Raw genomic sequence first — 20,794 nt, 5'->3', positions numbered from 1 at the left:
GATTAACCCTTCTAAATGTGTACGTGTGCGTTTGTGTGCTCACAGTAATAATTTCAAGTCTGTAAGAACTCAGCAGCTCTTTTGTGAACACCAGCAGGCCTTACCCATTTCAGCTATGGCTGTCTGAACCACAGTTGTCTTCTTGGTGTTCCTGTCATGAGAAAGGAATTTATTTTCCTGTATCTGGGCTGAGATAACAGGTTTTCCATACAGAGCTGACTATTGACAGAAACTTTTCATTTGTAAATGTAGCACACTCTGCTGTGGCATTTTAAATCTTCTATTTCTAAGCTGATTTTTGTGAACTTGTCAAATTGGAACTGCTTTCCGCTCTGTTTGTAAAACCACTCAATTTTTTAGTTCATCCCCTGCTGCTTCTTAGTGTAAGTCTCTTTCTCTTAGAGTTTGTATGGCAGTTCCAATTAAATGGTACTACCCTGAATATTTTTTCCCACTCTTCAAATATGTTTTTTTTGTTTTGTTTTGTTTTGTTTTCCAGCAGAGTAGTTATGAAAATATTGAACAAAAAGTAAAAAATTGCTTGATTCTATTTAAAAAGGAGAGGAGATAACAACAGCCAAGAAAATCTACCAGATGGTTCTTTTAATAAATACATTAAAGTCTCTTTTATTTTTCTCCATTTTTAGCTACTAACATAACAAAAACTTTCAGACCATCAAACCAGTTTTCACAATCTGCCATAAATTTGCATTTCACAGAAATAATCCTGACAAGCACTAATAGATGAACGTTGTTGGTGCAATAATAAAACTATATAAGGCATATTTACACCATCCTTACATACAGAACACTGTACACACAAAAAAATCACAGATCCAGAACAAAGTAAATTCAATCCCTTAGACATTTTACGTTTATAGGCTCGGTATCAAACAAGTAATTCTCCAAGCAACAGACAACCTCTTGTTCTTGTGTGATTTATTTGTAACATTGTGCTCATGCAAAATAGGTATTTGCTTTATTGCATTAACATTGAGAGAACATTGGGAATTAGTTCCAAAACCAGTTCAATTGAATTTTAAACCCTGTTTCTCTTTGTCCTTAGCAAGTCTGAGTCATTTTTAATGGTGACATAAAATGAGGTGTTAACTGATGATTGAGATTTTTATTTGTTAAGTTCCAAAACAATAATGAAGCTCAACTGACTATGGTTTGAAAACCATCTTTCTTGACCATGCACTTATTTTCTTTGCTATTATGAAGTGGTTTAGATGAGACACTTTTTGCATTTTTTAAGTTTCTATCTTTTTATATATATTTTTTAAAGAAAAACATGTACTATCCAACATCCACTGTTCACAGAAAGAAATAAGCAGCAGGAATAGCTCTGGTGGCAGAGTTGGCCAGGAGGAGGACATCAGTAAGTTAGCGGCAATGTAATAAACATCAAATGCTCCAGAGATATGTCGGGAAAGAGTTGATTACTATAACCCATATTTCTGTAACAGTTCAGACTGCCAGGGACGTTTGCGCTCTGGAAAGTAATCTGGAATGTGGATTTTTTTAAAATCTTGAATACATTTTCTCATTTCTTCCTCGACACTCAGCTTCTCACACACCTTCTTTTTGGAAAGATTTGTTTCTCTGGACTTGCTAATGAGAGTTTGAAAGAGTTCACTGTTCCTGCGTTTGTCTGGTGGTGGCATCCACTGCACTGGGGCCTTCTTAGACGGACGATCCAAAGTCAGAGTATTTGGCTGGTGGGCTGTGGATGGCTGAGTGCTGGTGGCATTTTCTTGAGGGGTGCTCGCTTCTGAGTGGCTGTCACAGCTTGAGGTGGACAACTCATTACAGGAAGTCCCACTTTCACTGCCCTTGTCCAAGACTTTGTCGTGCTTCCTTTCTTCATGGTCTTGTTTGGGGGAAACAGTTCGCTGGGGGGGCCCTAATATAAGGCAGGAGAGAAAAAGTATTAAGCAAGCACTGCTTTACACAGAAAACTGATCAGACACCGTTAGAAAAATGCGATTCATAGTCTCAGCTGACAAAAGTTGGTGTCATTTCCTTGTAGGCAAAAAAGCTATACACAACTGGTACACAAATTGAAGGTCTGGTCCTCAGAATTCCCACTCCTAAATATGTTTACAGCAAGAGTAACTTCACTGCCTGCCTGAGAATCCAGGTAAGGAAACATGCATAATGCTCACAGATTAGCTGCACTGCAAATCCTTGCACTCAAGTTTAAATGAGCTTGCTTGCTATTACACTGCACGAAGTTTATTATGATAAATAAGATTTTGTTGTATAAAGGAAATACTACTGTACAATTTGAAAGCTCTCCACTTGAATAAAAATATTCCAAGGGCTTAGATTTTAATTTTTTTGGAAGCTCTTAATTCACCTTCCCTGAACAGTCTACTGTCCAGAAGCCCTGGACAGAAAAAGGAGTATTAAACCTAGGATAACAGAGAGATTGCTCCCTACTGACAGAGTCTTTACAGTTTTGGGTTTTTTTATCCTATAGTGATTTCACTGCCCTTCTTACTGTCAGTTGTTACCCCAGACTTGCCTTGGTGCAAGCTCAGAATTCAGCTGTACAACTCCTACTGCACAGGCTGGCAAGGAAAAGGAGGTTATGAAGTTATGGGTAAAGAGCATTCTGCCATGGCAGGGGGAGAGGCCCACCAGCCTCTTGGCAGGCACTGCTCAGCAAATCACATGCCTGAAAATCAGATCTAGGCTCTTATTCCCTCCATATATCATTTTTGCTTTGAAGTCTTAAGCAGAATATGAATGTGAAAATTAAGTGGTAGCCGCTAAATCTGCACAAACATTTTCAGTTTTGAAGCCTTATTTCAAAACTCCAGCTGTGAAGTGAAATGATGCTATGCTGACATCATAAAAACATCACAATCTTAATTTAGGACACTATCTAAAGATGACAGAAATATCTAAGGAGCTCAAGGGATGTTGGATTGGACCAAAGGGAAAAATTTCAACGATATTTAAGGATCTCAGTGAAAACGTAGAGTGGGGATTCAGTGGCAGTTGTGTGTTTGCTACAAATCCTGAAAGTGTCCAAATAGGTTAGGTATCTAAATATCTTAGGAAAACTAGATTATCCTTACAGTTTATCCAGACACCACCAGCATCAGTTAACAGCCTTTGACAGTAACAAAACTCAGGGTATGACAGCTCTACCTTGAGTCACTGGGACAGAGTTGTAAGATTTTGATTCACTTAGCATTTTGTTGTTCAGAATTACAAATTAGAAATGCAATTACAATTACAAAGAATGCAGAAGGAATATGAACACTCCAGTGGTCTTTTTGACAGTGCAATTCTTTGACTCAAAGGAACCTAAGAAGATTGCAATATTTTATATGAGATTGGGGGGGGGGGGGGATGGGTACCAAAGCAATACACAGAGGAAAATAAAGATTAGTCTAACAAAAGCAGCATTCAACAATGCTTTTCTTCTGTTTTAGCCAGCATCCCAGGATGCTGTGTCCTATTTCTGTAGTCCATCTTGAGAAATCCATGAATAATCAAGAGCCAGAGAGAGACAACAATCCTACAGGCTTGTACTTACATTATGCAGAGTGAAAAACACAAGCAATTTTCTACTTCATTATATTCAACCCAAATATTTAACACATGGCTGCAACGATTTCCCTCCTCTTTCTCTTTCAGAAATATGATCACCTTCTTAAATAAATTTACATGCCTTCCTTCTATTGTTGTAGCTGGCATTTCATTTCATACCTCAAATGATTATATGAATATGCTAAATTGAGAGTCAGCTGGCATTATGGAACTACTCTGGCCTTGCAGCATGCAATTATAAAACTGAGTAGTTAATCAGACAGTGATTTCAGTATTGTTACTCTGATTTTCAGTAACATGATTAACATCAATATCTAATCTAGTTTACAATCTTGGCTTCTTCAAATATAACAACTCACTCTAAGACTAAGAAACTAAAGCTTTTTGTTAGCAATACTCAGTAGTCTTCAAGTCTCTTTCCTGCCCATTTTTTTTGCTGCAACTTCATATATCAAGATGTTATTTCTTGTTGGTTACTTTGTACTTAGCTCTTTATTGGTACTCCTTGCTTCTCATGGGCTCAAACCCGCAATGTACTAAGGATCTATTTCAAAAAAGCCCACTGAAATACACCTTCAAGAATATAAAAAGATCCATTTCCTGCTATAAGATTATTCAGGAGCATGACAATAGGCAGATATTTAAATGCTTTTTTGGATTATAGCCAGGGCTGAGGTTCTGTACTTTACAGCACTGAGTTCTGTATGCTCCACTGAATTGCCTAAATTCACAATGACTTTAATCGAAACACAAGTTTCTCCCACACCTTTCCTTTTACAAATTAACAAATCCTCCCTCACATAGAATTCTTTATATGCCTCTGCACTGCTTTCTCAGTAGTATGTTATTAACAGATGCAACAGTTCTGCTACAGGGGAGGTTTTCCTTACAGTATTTTATGCCTGCTGAAACCCAGTAGAATGTTAAAATATATAGAAAAGGATCTACAAAATATTTGTTTAATTTTCAACATCAGGGATTATCAGACAAATTTAGCTACATTTCTAATTCAGAAAACATCTCCTTATTGCCCTTTGTGCTGCCACACTCTCCACTGTACCTCCTCAGCGATTCCAGAATAATCTTAAAGACATTTAAGTAGTTCAGTCCACATGAAACTACTTATTTTCCAGGAGTGCAGAATAGTTCTTAAAAACTCAGAGAAAGTATATTTGCTCCACTGTGCACATAGACTCATGGATCATTTAGGTTGGAAAAAACCTTTAAGATCATCAAGTCTAATTGTTAACCTGACACTGCCAAATCCACATATAACACTAAAAAAAAAAAATCACTGACTTACAACCGGTCTCTCATGCTCCTGCCTGTTCCAGGACCTCCACCACCTGCTGATTCCCCAGCTCAGAGAGGCTGAAGTGAGTCACTGCATTTTGGTCCTATTCAAATTATTTTCCTCTGCAAAGATATGGCCAGTTGCCTTCTCCACTGCTCAGCTCTCCAAATAGCTCCCAGGTAGCACTTCTCCTCCAGGCAGTTCCAGTAGACATTGATCTTCTAACTTCTTTTTCCTTTAATGCTCTTATGTGGCTGCAACTCTCACAGAAATATAGAAAGTGAGCTAGCCCTTTACCTGGGCTTACTCATCACTTTTAGTATGGTGGTGTCATGGTTTAACCCCAGCCAGCAATCAAATACCACGTAGCCACTTGCTCACTCCCCCACAGGCAGGATCCGGGAGAGAATCAGAAAGGTAAAAGCCAGAGAACTCATGGGTTGAGATAAAGGCAGTTTAATAGGGAAAGCAAAAGCTGCTCACACAAGTGAAGCAAGACAAGGAATTAACTCCCTGTTCCCTGTGGGCAGGCAGGTGTTCAAGAATCTCCAGGAGAGCAGAACCCCATCGCATGTAACAGTGACTTGGGAAGACAAACACCATCACTCCCAATGTCCCCCCTCTTCCTCCTTCTTCCACCCACTTTATATACAGAGCATGATGTCACATGGTCTGGAATATCTGGTCAGTTGGGGTCAGTTGGGGTCCTGGCTGTGTCTCCTCCTAGTCTCCTATGCACCCCAAGTTCCTCACCAGCATGGCTGTATGAAAAGCAGAAAAGGCCTTGGCTCTGTGTAAGCCCTACTCAGCAGTAACAAAAACATCTCTGTGTTATCAACCCTGTTGATAACAAAGCACAAATCCAAAACACAGTTCAAGCCACTGAGAGGAAAATTAGCTCTACCCCAGCCAAAACCAGCACAGGTGGCTACTAGACTCCCAAGTCTAGTAGACTCGAAAGAATATGTCAGATATTTCTCTGATCAGGAAGGCATATTACATTTACTTTGACTGTACTTATTCCTCATCTGTGTTGCTCTTGGCACAGATTTTACCCAACAAGAGAGAACCGACAACTAAAAGAATCCCTTTCAATCAGGAGAAAATATGCATGGAAAATTATCTAGAAACTTATAAACTTAATTCTCTGAAGTGAAAATTGCTTTTATCAGTCACGACAACCAAAACAGAAACCAGAACAAATTCTCTCTGAATTCCTGATCAAACAGCAACAAAGCAACAGAGCTCCAGTCAGCGAAAGAACATGCCAAACACCTCAGCAAACAATCCAGTGGCCACAAACTGTTGGTTGAAAATTGTAACCATGTATTTACATAAATTGCTGCAGATATTCATAAAGCGCAGTCTGAATAACTATTTGAAGATTCTTTTAGCTCTACCTCCTGCATCAGAAAAAAATACTACACTGGAAACATTAAAAGCAAAAAATAATGATATTCTGCTTATCTATATTTGAATTTTTTGTATACATTTATTTTCTTAAATATTAGTACAACAGCCTTAAAACAAAAGAAATCATATTCAAATCCAATTAACCTGAGTGCTCCATAACTTGGCTGCACCAAGAGGAAATCCTGCCTCACAAACCTAGGGGCCTTTTATGGTGCAGTGACTATATCAGTGGACATGGCAAGAGCCATGGATGTCACCTATCTGGAGTTCTCTAAGGCCTTTGACATGGTTTTTCACAACATCCTTCCCTCTAAATTGGAGAGATATGGATTTGATGGGTGGACTGTTTGGTGGATAAGGCATTGGTTGGATGGTTCCAGCCAGAGGGTGAAGAGGTGGTGGTCAGTTGTTCAATATCCAGATGGGCTTCACTGACAAGTGGTGTCCCTCTAGGGTCTACTGGGACCAGACCTGATTAATGTTTTCATCAATGACACAGATGAAGATGAAATAGAAGATTCATAGATTAATCGAGTGCACTCTTAGCAAATTTGCAGATGGCACCAAGCTGAGTGGTGCAGCTGACATGCCTGAGGGATAGGACACCATCCTGATGGACCTTGACAAGTCCTAGAAGAGGGCCCATGGAAATCCCATGAAGTTTAACAAGGTCAAGTGCAAGGTGCTCCACCTGGGTCTGGGCAACCTCCAGTACCAACACAGGATGGAGGATGAACAGATCACAACCAGCCCTGCTGAGAAGGACTTGGGAGTGCTGGTGGATGAGAGGCTGGACATGACCTGGCAATGTGCGCTCTGATTGCAATTGGATTTACATTTTACAGGTTGGGATAGCTACTGGATGCTGTATGATTACTCGTGTTACTGTTCCTGCTGCTGTTTTTAACCACCTTGGGACCCTCACCTCCAAGAAGTCCAGGCTGAAGAAAGACCAACAGGATGATGCTGGATCCATGGGTGGTGACTATCTTCTGCTTGATCTCTCTCTTTCCTCCCCATCTCTTTTCTATTTATTTCTATCTCTCTACCTCACATTTACTGTTAAATAAAATCTGTATTATTGACTTTGGCATACAGACTCATGTGCATCTTAATTCAGGCAGAGGCATCTCTCATTGGATCTTAACATGCTTGTAGCTCAGAAAGTCAATCATATCCTGGGCTGCATCCAGAGCACCGTGGGCAGCAGGGGAGGGAGGGGATTCTGCCCCTCTGCTCTGCTCTGGTGAGACCCCACCTGCAGTGCTGCATCCAGCTCTGGGGTCCCAGCACAGGAAGGACATGGACCTGTTAGAGCAAGTCCAGAGGAGGGCTCAAGGATGATCAGAGGGATGGAGCACCTCTCCTAGGAAGTCAGGCTGAGGGAGTTGCGGTTGTTCAGCCCAGAGAACTGAAGGTTCTGCAGCCTTCCAGTCTGAAAGGAACTACAAGAAAGATGAGGAGAGGCTTTTTAGCAGGGCCTGTTGCAATAGGACAAGGAATAACTATTTTAAACTAAAAGAGGGTAAATTTAGACTAGATATAAGGAAGAAAGTTTTTTGCAATGAGGGTGATGAGGCACTGGAACAGGTTGCCCAGAGAGGTGGTGGATGCCCCATCCCTGGAAACATTCAAGGTCAGGCTGGATGGGACTCTGAGCAATTTGATGTAGTTGAAGATATCACTGCTCACTGCAGGGTGGGCTTGGACTAGATGGCCTTTAAAGGTCCCTTTCAACCCAAATCATTCTTCATGATTCTCCTCTTTCTTCGGTCAAATACCTGGTTTCCTGTATGCACATGTCAGATGCATGAATTAACTTCCTCACTCAGCTACTTTTTTCCTAGAGCATTTCAAAGATAATTTTTTTGTTTATAATTCAGCTTATTTTTACTGCAGAATGTAAAAGAAGCTGTGAACATATGCACAGATTGCTGCAGTTAGCTATTTTAGTAACTACTGTGTTGAAATGAATAATGGAAAATCTTAGCTCTGGAGTACAATGGCTATAGCTAGATGCAACACATGTAGATAAGAGCTGAAGCTGATATAAAAACAGTCATTTGGGAAAAAACCATAACCAACACTTTATATGTGTTCAGTATGTACCACCTCAATCAAGAAAGATGAAATCTGCTGAAAAGATGCTATCTTTTACTGTTGTTTCATAACATATGCATAAAAGAAGTGAACTGATTTGAGTTTTATCAGTTCCCTTGCTAGCACTATAAAATAAAGCCTGTTTGCTGATTTAAGTAAAAACCTAAACCAATTAAAATATCAAGCCAACAAACCCAAAATCTTGAGTCTTTCGGTTATGTAATTTTAGTGAAAACAAAGTTCTTCAGGGTATTTTATCTTCATACTTTCCTATTTCTTCAAATGTACTTAAACTCAGCTCTTCTTGATACAGTCTATTGAATTAATGAAATAACGCAATTAATTAAATCAGTTCCTTTGAAATTATATAGCCATAAACAAAACTAACTCTTGCATAAACAAAAAACTTTTTGTAAATACTTTACATTTATTGAGAACTTCAACAAACATCTTTAAAAACATTTTTTCTTTCAAAAACATCTTCAAAAAATTGAAGCAAATTTGTTAACAAAATTACAATGTCAAGTACTGAAACTAAATAAATTTCATTTTTCTAATTGATTTAATAAAAAATGAAAACAGGAGGGCAACAGGGTTTTAAACTGATATATTGGATGGCTCAGGAACATAACAGCAATGAGAACAAAAGTTATTTTTATTTGTATCTGCACAAAGAATTACATCTAATTCAACAATATTATTTGCAGTTTGATTCATAATTTTTGCAATATGTGATTTGTCCTTGACTTTACTTAAAAGCAATTTTTTCCACACTCTTTCACATAGTGAAAAAGTCCTTATTTTTAGGGGCTACACAGGACCTTTATTCTGGAACACAGATATGTTAAAATCCTGAATGAACTTCTCCTCCACCTGCTATCTCAAAATTACCTCAAAGACAGAGTGAAGGTAAGATGAAACATATTGTGTTTTATGATTTAATCTTTAGAATCTAAGTAAAATTAACTATAATTAATATACAATCACAGAAAAAAGTACTCATCAAATCTCACACTGATGACTTACTCATCTAATATATCTAGGTTTTTTATTACCTTTCACCATCACTGGAAGTATTACACTAAACTGAAATCTTAGAGAAAAGTCACCTGTGAAATCTGATGACAGATTATGGCTACTGTGGGAACACTTTCATTACCATAAGTTTGAGTACTTAATATCACACTTCAATGGTAAATGATTACCTTTTATGTCTAATTTCACTTTATTTATAAAAAAGATTACTTTTAAGAGATCTGAAAGGATAGCTCTAAACCCCTGACATTTTCAGTGGCATATTAATGGTATTTCCAGTTTTAGAAGAAAATCCTGTTCTTAAGAGCTCAGCTCGACACATGAATTCGCTTCAATACCTGCACAGGATTCAGCTTGACTCTTACCACTGGAGCTGTGGGTTAAAACTGTACCTTTATGGCTGGCAAATTCACAAGGTGCTTCCTGACTGCTGCACTCTGTCCTATTTAATGCAGTACAAAATCAATTCCTTGGACCTTGCAGTGAGAGTTTATGTGGATTTAACTCCATACAGTTTGTCAAGGAAACTTTACTACTAATTTTAGTTATCAAAGTTTACATCTAAATTAGTTCTGGGGGATGGAAGAGGAGGGGAGAAGGAAGGTCATGTCCCATTAAATGTCAATTTTAAGGCTAATATGCAGGCCTACACGTGAATTAAGTGGAGTGAATTCCATGGCTGTCCCTCTGGCCATGGATGAATTTCCTCCATTATGAACATACCAAACAAACAACACTAATAACTGAGTATATAATGTGAGAAATATCTAAGTGCTCTTGACAAGCTCTGCTCTAGACAGCTTGCACTTATGGGCAAAACTGAAGAGTTCAGCACAGAAATTTCTGTGGAATAAAATTTTGTGTAGGAGTCCTTGTGCTATGTGGTTTCAAATTGCTTCAAGTCAAAAAAAAAAGCCATTCAGTTTCCAATTTGGGTTTCATCTGGTACAAAATTTCAAACCATTTCTTGAATTAAAGGCTTGATCCAAAGAATGCTTAGTATATAATAGCAGAGTATTTTTGAGAAAGGAGGACTGAAATTCAGCCTTTCCTATTTTCTTCCTCCTTTGGGATGAGTAATGCATTGCTATGGATAGCCAAATGCTCACACTTCCATGTTTTTTGACCCAGTTGAGCCTTGGCCGTAGTCAATGCAAATTAGAATAGCTTCAAAAACCCCCCAAAAAATGTCCCTTTCACTTTCCATTACTTCAGGGTAAAATATTCATTTGGAAGAAGTAAGCTAACTTCCTGCAGGCATAAGGGAGAATTAGTATCTGTGAGGCTTTGACTTATTACTGTGCTAAGTCCTGAACTCTGGGGTAAAAGGCCAGCACTGCTGACATATCAACTTCCATACTTTGAGCAGAACCTGAATTTTATGTGATTTAAGAAAGCCAAGCATGTTGGCCTGCAAATGAGACTACCACAGAAGGGCTTGCAAATCTCAGCAGGCCTTCCCTGACATGAATGGCACTTAGGTTACTCATATTTTATCAAAACACTTTTGTAAACATGCCCTATGCTCTGGAAAAACTTCATACCTACAGGGCATATAAATTGGTTTGGCTTCACTAATAAGATGATTCTGAGCTGTGAGTCCAAAACTGAAAATAATTTTTTAAAAGTTTTAGACATAAATGTTGACCCCATTTAAGTCAAAGACAACATGGTCTGTGACCTTAAGTTACAGAAAATTAATTAAAAAATAAAGCCTGTTCATTCAAGTGAGAATGAAAAAAAGACCTAAGAGGAAAAGCAATTTAATGGTGAAAATAAGGTTAAAAAATACCGTCTGTTCTTAAAGAAAAAATAAAAAAAAAAGATTTCTATAACTTTTCAGTACTTTACCCAGAAAGCGTATTTTTATTGGCATCCCTAGACAATTCATCTTTAGATGAAACCAGGCAAAATTACTGCAGATAAAACTTTAGTCCCCAAATATTTGAGGAAAAACACTTGAATATTATGTTCTAAAGAAAATCTCACAACAGACTTAATTATCAAGTTTGATAGAATATAGAACCCATAATAATAAACTAAAGAAATTATGAGAAAATGAAAAAGAAATGATGATTATAAGAGATGAAGGCAAAATATACTCCTTGATTACTTGGAACTGTTTTACTACATTCAGAATTTAATAGGACATGCAAATTATCCCACAATATTTCCTGCCCTCTACTGCCAAGCCCATGAGGCATCTCACATGCTTTGATTTGAACACAAAATTTCAAAGTGTGAACTGTACACTGAAGTCTTCTTGGTAATGTTTCGGAGTACTAAGATTATTAGGAGTGTTTATTTTCTATTTCATGGATATTTCAATAGGAAGAATATGTCTGTGATTGCACTCTTGATGAACACTTATTTAAATCTCCTTACCTGCCATGGAAAGATAAAAAGACACTGTGTAGTGATGGCATCTGTATTGGGCATAGTTCCCACAGGGGAAATTACCCTTTAATAGTGTTAAGCTTGATGGTGTGTGAATGGTTATGTGGTACTTGAAGTGAATGAACCAATTCATCTTTCAGATTAGGGCCACATGCCTGTAAGTGAGAAGTGCTTTGTCTCAAAAGACAAAAAAGAACACAACAACATAAAAATATTTTACTGTCACATTTACTTCCACCTGATGTTAAACTAACTTCTAGAAAGGGTGCAGTAGAATGAGTGAAATAAATCAATGAGGAAAATTTCATTGCTCCTTTCCAGTCAAGCTGTATTTTAAATACTAACATTATTCATGACCTAAAAAGACTAATTAATATATATATATATAGGGAACTATTTTTGTTATATGGAATGACAGAATAATAAATCATCTGTGCCCAGCTTGAGTTCATTAGATATTTCACCTGAATCTTGTTTTGAACAAATAACCAACCCACATTCTTTCATTTGTTACTTTTCCAGCTGGGTTTTGTGCTAGGCCAAACAGTACTTAAATAGGAGAGAGACAGGGAAATTCTGACATAGGCAATTGGATTCCAATAAAACCAATGAAGTGACCACAGCTTTTTATTAAATATATTAATCTGAAAATTCTGGTCTTTTCTAGGCAGATAAGCTAAAGATGACAGGAAGGACCACTATTCATATCCAACTGCAGAGTCCAATACTGAAGATGGTATTTTTCTTTGTGAAGTTAGAGATGGCTATGACATTAATGCACTGCTGGACATAGAAGAAAATGAAAAGTTTGGAATAGAAAAGTTTGAAATAGATAAGATTCAAGCTGAATCTGTAGCAAAAGATTCAGACAGGAAACCACCAATACTGCCAATATCCACCCACAAATTATTATGCATGACACATTTATCCATTTCTGGGTTATATCACTAGGTCAATATTTTGCAGCCAAAGATCTCAAAGCTCCTGTTTATCCCTGAAGAGAGCACTGTTTAACAATCAGATTGCACAATCTTCTGCAAAATCCTAGAAGCAACATTTAAAAGTCTATCCCAGCTAAAGGAATACTGTAAAGTCACCTGATAATTTCCTAGCAGGCAACACAAACTTCCAGAATCAACCAGATGCTTCACATTCTCCATGTTAAGTTCTGGGTAAATCATCACATTCTTCAGTGGTAGTCATGTGCTATATCATTCTCCTCTAACAGCAGAGTAATAGCAATAAAATAAAAACATTATACTTGTAGCAGTATGACTGAGTGATTTTGTTATTTTAAAATGAAAGTAATTTGATCTAAAAATATTTTACATGTAGAATGGTTGATTTTTTTCTCTCTCCACCTATAGAAATATTTTTACCTTGCTCAAAATCTGAAAATGTAGGTACTTAAAATAATTTTGATGCTTGAAGGGGAATCTCAGAACTGAATGCATTTGTATACATGACAAATGAGTACAGCTTTTATATAAAGCACTCTTCTTTCATAACTTGTTACAGTGAATAGCCCCAATTGCTTTATTTCAGTAACATCTTGGCAACATCTGGCAGATGTGCTTGTCATTCATTTATAAACTGTAGAGTCGGTTCATGCTCAGCTCTGATCTTGTCTTTTTTTGACTCGTTATTTTTGAGTGGTTCTCAGTTAAAAGCCAAAATAATTTGTTCTGACCATGAAAAATGCTTATTAGTTACCTATTAGATGCAGTATTTTCCCTAAAAGAAATAGTTAATTGATATTAAACTCCACCAAATTATAAATTTGGCCTTTGAAAGTAAGACTTATCTAGTGATACTCTCAATATATCCCAAAAAGGAGTTAGGGGAATGATCAAAGGCAGGATATTTGATCATATTGCTCTTGGAAACTCCCTCAAGACTATGGTGCTTCTTTCCCCTAACTAGTACTGGCAGAAAGTTTACTTCATTAATGCTGAACACCGGAAGAGAGTTCCTTATCACAGACCCATCTTCCAGCTTCTACTCTAGCCCTTGTAGCTAAAAGCAGAGGTACCTTCATAGTCTTTCAACACCCAGGATACTGGACAGTACCAGACAATCAAAATGTCCAGAGTGTTCAGCGTTTTTAAGCTGTTCTTTCTTAAACATTTTCTTGAAATCACCTCAAATGCAGGCTTATGTTATAAAAATGAAAAAAAAAAAAAAAGATTAAAAGCTAATAGCATACTTGCAAAAGCTCTATAAGGGCAGAAGTGACAAAAAAGAAAGACAATCACTCCATCTTCACATTACAGAAACACATCCCAAATGCATCTCCCTACCATGATTCACAGGACAGACTATAAGTGCTTAACCTGCAGGTTAAGTCTCAGTTCTATTTCCTATTCTATTTGGTATCCTCAGATAACATTCAGAGAAAGTAGCTGCTGGGCTGGGGAAGGATACCGACTTCTATATCCCTGTTTATCGCTGATACAGCCCCCCATTCTCTGGGGGTCCCTCGGAGGTTGCCCGTTATTATCATTCCCCTTTCTCACCTTCCCCTTTCTTCTAAGAACATATTTATCTGTTAGTCAATCAGGCATTTCAGTCTGCAGTCAACCACATTACTGGCTGCTGCATTCTGCTTTGTAAATATTAATATTGGTTGGGCATCTGCTCAAGTGTGAAATAGTCTTTTAGCCACCAGGTCTGTGTTTGGCAAAGCCCTTATCAGACTTCTAGGCAACGTGAAGCTGAATCACTTTCCACTCAGATAAGCAACACCCTTCTTTGAAACACTCACATTTCTTTTTTCCTAAATCCATTTTAAATTCTCAGCTGTCAGATGTGGCTCCCTATGTGGCCACATAAATGTTTATGCCAGAACAACAGACATTGGAGTGAGGGATGGGAAAGCGTATTCAAGGGAAAGGAGTGCACTTCTCAGTGATGGCTTAGGGCAATTTGAAACATGCATGAAGCACTTACTCGCCTTCTTCTGACACACACACACGCACACGTTAAATATATCGACTTAATAATGCCCTCATCAAATACAGTTTACTTTCAATAAAAGGATACATGGAATGTAAAAATTGCCATCTCAAATAAGGTCTACCAGTCAGAAACATATTTCAGTGGAACTTCAGGAATTCAGTCACTTCCAAAATCACTGCTTCTCTCTTACAAGCTCCAGCATGAGTTAAAGCAGAGGGAGAGTGACTAACACGGAGCTTCAGGAATATTTGCTTTGATAGTCTCTTTGAAGGACAGTTTATTAATAAATTATTGGTAAAAACTCTCCTCTTTGGGGATTGTCAGTGGGCTCAGTTGCTTTGTTCTAACAGCATGAGCAAGAGGAAAAAAAAACAAACAATAAAAAAAGACAGGATCAACCATCACCTTTGTGGCTTGCTTCCCCATTCAATTTCAAATACTACACTAACATTTGTCCCCGATAATTTTTCTTTGCTTTTGTCTAGTATCATCTCAGATGACTTTTCTTTGTCAATTAAAAAGTCTGTCAGTTGCTTTAAAGAAAATAGGAAATTTTCATTTCTTTCTTCCAGCTCTTTCAAATTTCTTCTTTCCTACTGGCATACAAAATAAATTAATGTTAATGTGACTTTACATAATGTGTATACGACATGCTTGTAGAAAGTTGTCAAAATACCATGCACTGGCTTTGGCCTTAGAGAAAGTCTCCTGTTAAAGAAGTATTTCAGACATCAGCCACCTTGGGAGGCTTACCTGATACTGAATGATAACAGGCAATAAGCAAGTGCAAAACAATGGCAAATGCACACTCAGTAAGTTTCGGTTACCAAGAACTAGCAGTGAATATATGAACTGGGCAAGAGTCCAAAGTCAACTACCCTAAGGGTTCAAGCACTAAAAGCAAAGCAATTCAGAATATACTCAAGATAATATTTGTATAGTTTATGCCTTTCCTTGCTGGTCCCTGGGATAACAGAAAGTTCTCAATCTGCAAGAATTCTGTGAAAAGACCAGAAATGTTCACTGAAACCTTTCTTACTTGTAAGTAACAATGCTGGTTATCAGTGAGATCTTTCTCACTTCAGTGTCTGCAGCATGAAGCATATTTCAGACTTACATTTCAACTATAGCAGTGCCATTCACCTATTTTATCATTAAGGTGTGGTACATGAAAAGTAAAGTAATGCAAAATAATTTGTATGGGGCATTCCATCCTAAACCCTGTAAACAAATGCCAATAATAACAACAACTCACTTTTTTTAGATCCAAATTCCTAGATCACCCTAATGGAATAATTCAAAGCATTCACTCAAAGTAAATAGCTACAGAAAATATGAACATACATGCAAAAAACAAGAATTATTTATATGGTATATATTTAAATTTTAAAAAAATTACTCAATATGTAAGGGATAATGAATTCACTCTGCACAAAACACCTCATTTTTCCTCTGTAAAAAGCAAAATAGATTCTAAATCATTTGTATGGTGAAATATTATATATGCATACATATAGTATTGTGACTATATGACATAAACCCAGGAACAGATAAAAATTCTAGAGGCTGAATTAATTAAATGAATTCTCCTTGAAAAACTGTGAAACAACACAGCCAACCAAACTGAAATCTGTTTGTGATAACAGTTGAGGTGGTGCTTCTTTTCTGTCACCATCCAGAGGTGACCAAAAAGAGCACTGTATGCGCATTAGGATTGGCAGGGGCAAACAATGTAACTTCAGTGACTCAGATTTCCAGGTGCAATCTGTACAGTGATTAACCAGGGAGAGGGCTATCTGAGCCCTTCTCATTTTTAGTATTCCCCAGAAAGGAACCCAGGATCAAAATACTCCTCTCTTGCTATGTTCACTGTCCTCAGGTTTCCTGTAGTGTAATATTTTGCTTCCTACATACTTTTTTTCCCTCTATTTTGATTCCCTTATAAGCTAAATTAATTTAACCAAGCTTTACCAATGATAGTGTATCTTTCCTATTCAGCTGTACATTGAGTTTTCAAATTCAAGGCAGTTACGCTGAACAAATTGGTTTTTTGCCTGAAAATGTAATTTTCTTTTGCTTTTCAATGTCAATATTAAAGTCAGGGTTCTTCCGTCTCAGTGCCCGAATTTGTCCATCTGTAAAATGTAAGTTGTCCCTTCTGTAAGAAGCTTCAAGACTTGCTGCTGAAAATACTATATAACAACTGGATACTAATAGTTTATTAGATTAAATTGCGCTGATTTCTTACAAAATAAATTCCAAATTTATTTTGGGGTTACAGATTAAAGTACAGCTGGGCCAAGAGAAATTAAAATCCAAATCATAAACTAGGTAACAGTTTTATCTCATGTGACTGTAGAAGACATCCCTCTTTTATATTCTTACTACTATTTCTGGTCTGCTAATGTGTGTGGTATGTCATATATGGATTGACAAATTCAGGAGAACAAAGGAAATCAAAGCCTCTAGTGGAAAAGATGAATGAAAACCCAGGGATTACAAGTTCGGTTCTTCAGGATGCTTCTGATTGACTGTCTGATTTTCACTCTACAGTCAAAAGTTTATTAAATTGTCCCATCCTATTTTTTTTTTTTAATTAGCCATAAAATGTGTAAACAAATGTCGATAAAAGGAAAAAAAAATATGCTGATACATTCTTCTCACAAGATACTGTAACTTGCACGTTTCAGACCTAGCTTTTGTGCCATGCTTAGTATGCACAAATGGCAGAGCTCTAGAGCTGCCTGTATTCCAGGCAAGGTCACAGGTGGGAGATTCACACTGGCAGGGACTTTTAGTGACAGAAGAAAAACTTTGATATATCCTTTTATTTTCCCACAACCAAGCTGAAGGGATCCACTAAGTGGGAATGGTGCCTGCACTATGTTGCTATTCTGTTGCTCTACCCGTGTGTGTTCTTCCTAATTATAGTAGTGAGATGCTTGTATTTTTATAAAATAATGTAAAATTAGTGTGGAAATCCACGTAAGTTAAAAGAAAAAACAAGAATCAAAGTTATGTAATAACTTGCAACACTTTTGGAAATCACCTGTTTTTCTTCTTAAAACTACCTTTCTTTTTTAACAAAAAAAAATTAAATCTATGTACTTAAAATATTTTAGCTTTTGATGAAACGTGTTTTTCACTGAAAAAATATTTCAGCATTTTTTTGTGAACACGGCTAGTGCTTTAAATATATTTTCCACATCTTACATCACTTTACAGTAGTCTGTGACACAACTGAACCAGTAATTACACAGATCCCTTTTATGATATTTTAATGTCTTTATATGAAAGAAGGGAAGGCAGAAAGGGACAAAAAATTGGAGTAATTTTAATGTGTATGGTAACGTAGTTAGAATAAGGATATCTCCAGATTATGCAGCATCTATGGTTACTACAGATGCAGTACTAGAAGTACAGATACAGAAATACATTTCTACTAATGGCAAAACATTATATAATATATCCATATAACAAAAAATGACACTTATTTCCTCAGCAGGTAGAGGCAGGCAATTATTTCACAGTCATCACCTCCTTTGCTTCCTACTGCTATTGTTACACTCAGTAATGAGAATTTCAATTCTGGTATTCATATGGTTACACTTCTTATATCATGGCTCAGATTCTGAATACAGTTACACTGCTGTGAATCCAGCTTCACACCAGTAGTTCAGATGAAGGTGTTCTGGTCTTTCACGGTGCTCACATAAGAACAGAAGTCAGGTTCTGTTGTCTCTTATTCCTATACATTAACCTGAATATGTGCAAGACAGACATGCTCCTTTATTCAGCAATGTTACAGCTGGACCTGCAGGTTTTCAGCTCCCTCTTAGCATCTGTAAAACCTCCTGCTTTCCAAAAACTTGGAAATGTTTTCACGGTCATCATTGAAAAATTCTATTAGGATTATATGCTGTATTCTAACTATTGTGTTGCCCTTGCAGTTAATTTTTTATAGTTTCTTTATTTAGATATGGGTTTTTAAAACATAGCTGTTAGAAAAGGATTCATCATTTTTAGATGATGAATTATTTTCTGCCTTGTGGAACAACCTCAGTAGGCGGTCCAGGCACACACACATGGACAGCTAAAAGCCTGGAAACTGGAAAACTCTGCTAGTGATTTCAAGTGTTTCCAGAGTGAAGTGATAGCTGAGCTGAGTTTCTTCGGATGACATGCTGCACTTAGCTAAGTTCAACCACATATACCTAAATCTTCTCTTTTTGATGTGGATTTCAGTTTTACCTTAGCTGGAATACAGCTTAGAGATATTTGCCACTCTCCTGTCATGTAAGCAATGAAAATTTCAAGGTTTATCCCCCTCATGTTTCTTTGATAAAGGCTTTACTAAGCACATCAAACATTTCAGTTTAATGATAAAGTACGAGCAAAAGCTTATGGCTGGGAAGTGAAAGAGGTTTGGAAATGGTATATGCAGTAGCTGATCAGAGACAAAGCTAACAAAAATAACTCTGGATGAAATCCACACAAAGATCCTTCTTTAACTGGGACATAAGTATCCACAAGAATGTGCCAAGCTCCTTTTCTGCCCTGCCTGCCACTGCAGGTTCCTAATGCCACTGGGGGGTGCCTGTCCAACCCTGCTTTGAGGAGCATCCATGTAGGAAAATGGGCACCTGCTTCCTGCAAAGAGATCAACTGCAGTGCTGACCACGAGGGTGGTGGGGCCAGACATCCTACTCATGTTTGACACATGGCTGGATGTGTCAGGACAGCATCACTCACGGCAAGAGCCCTCAGGGAAAAGATGGGAGCTAATGCTCTCTACAGAGAAGCATCCATGCTGAACTTCAAGACATGCTGCAAACCTGCTTCCCACTCCCTTCTGCTCAGGGACACAAGCTAGACAACCATGTCAGTTAAGCTTACTGTTTTTACTTGAGCACTTTTTCAGAAATAAATGAAATTCTTGCTTGTATTAAGGGGCACCCTGAGAATGGGCTCAACTTACAGAAAAGCAAGTATTTTCTGATGTGCATAACTTCAACTGTAAGAAACAGTGATAGTCCCTGAATAGCTGTCTGCAGCATTAAATTTACCCCCTCTGTGAGCAGCATGTCTTTTCAGGATTAACAATTTATGAAGTTAATGCACATCTAAGTATGCAGCTGTCCTTTTCTATTTTTAATAATCAAAAAGAAGATGTCACCATGTAAAGGAGAAAAAAGCTGTTTCTCAGTTGGGACTGTACAGAAAACAGTGTATGGTGCAGTTATTCTCTATGTTATAAAAGGGTACAGCAGATTTTGTCATGGAGCCTAAAAATTCTAGATAGACCAAAAAATTTAAACTCTCTTCATTTTGCTTTTATGTTATTATTGAAATGTTCTTCTAAAGAACTTACTTCAACTCTGGTCGTAAAATGAATACTACCCTACGTGTGGCTTGGTATAAACAAGCATTAAACAAAACTACTCAAGATATTCCATTATTTAATTGCATTTTCTTTCTATTTTATGCAAGACTTAATATAAATAATCACTTACTTTTCTGGGCATTTTTGTATGAAGAATCCGTAAGTGCTTTGCAAAACTACATACATGAAGGATAAACATTCAGTGTTTAAATGCAGTAGTCCTCTAAAGGGGTTTATACGTAAATGTGTCTTTTTCTGCTTGCCACCAGTTTCTTGGACTTTGGTGATGGATGTGCTATAAATACTTTGATAGGAATAGAATCTGCAGCTGCATGAAAAGATGAATTTTGAGCAATAAATATTTTGCTAGGATATCAGTAAAATTTGTCACTCATTTGAAAAGTATTGTGAAACTTGTGCAGTAATGACCTGCAAAAAGCCAGACAAGAAGAGGACTGATACAGGAATACAAAGGTGGCCACAGACTTGACTACATGGGAGGTGAAGATGCACTGAAAATTGAATCATTGAACTAGAGAAACATGGGTTCTTTTGTTCAGACTCATACTTGAAATGAGTCTCATTAAATATCTGTAGTAATGACCTTCTCAAAGAAGCACGCTGCAAAAACGTGGGAACAAAAAGTT

General features: G+C 37.3%; 1 protein-coding gene across 1 annotated transcript in view; it reads right to left on the bottom strand.

The window, feature by feature from the left end:
* Positions 1-628: 628 nt before the first annotated feature.
* Positions 629-20,794, bottom strand: part of KCTD8 (potassium channel tetramerization domain containing 8) — a 93,872-nt gene continuing 73,706 nt past the window's right edge. The window contains exon 2 of the mRNA XM_069012183.1: positions 629-1,906. Within this exon, the coding sequence (XP_068868284.1) occupies positions 1,446-1,906 (461 nt within the window). The 3' untranslated portion in view covers positions 629-1,445. The remainder of the gene's footprint in view (positions 1,907-20,794) is intronic.

The sequence above is a fragment of the Aphelocoma coerulescens genome, chromosome 4 (genome assembly GCF_041296385.1).
Source record: "Aphelocoma coerulescens isolate FSJ_1873_10779 chromosome 4, UR_Acoe_1.0, whole genome shotgun sequence".
Classification (NCBI taxonomy): Eukaryota; Metazoa; Chordata; class Aves; order Passeriformes; family Corvidae; genus Aphelocoma; species Aphelocoma coerulescens.
The sequence above is the reverse complement of the archived record's forward strand: the minus strand, read 5'-3'. Positions and strand labels throughout refer to the sequence as shown.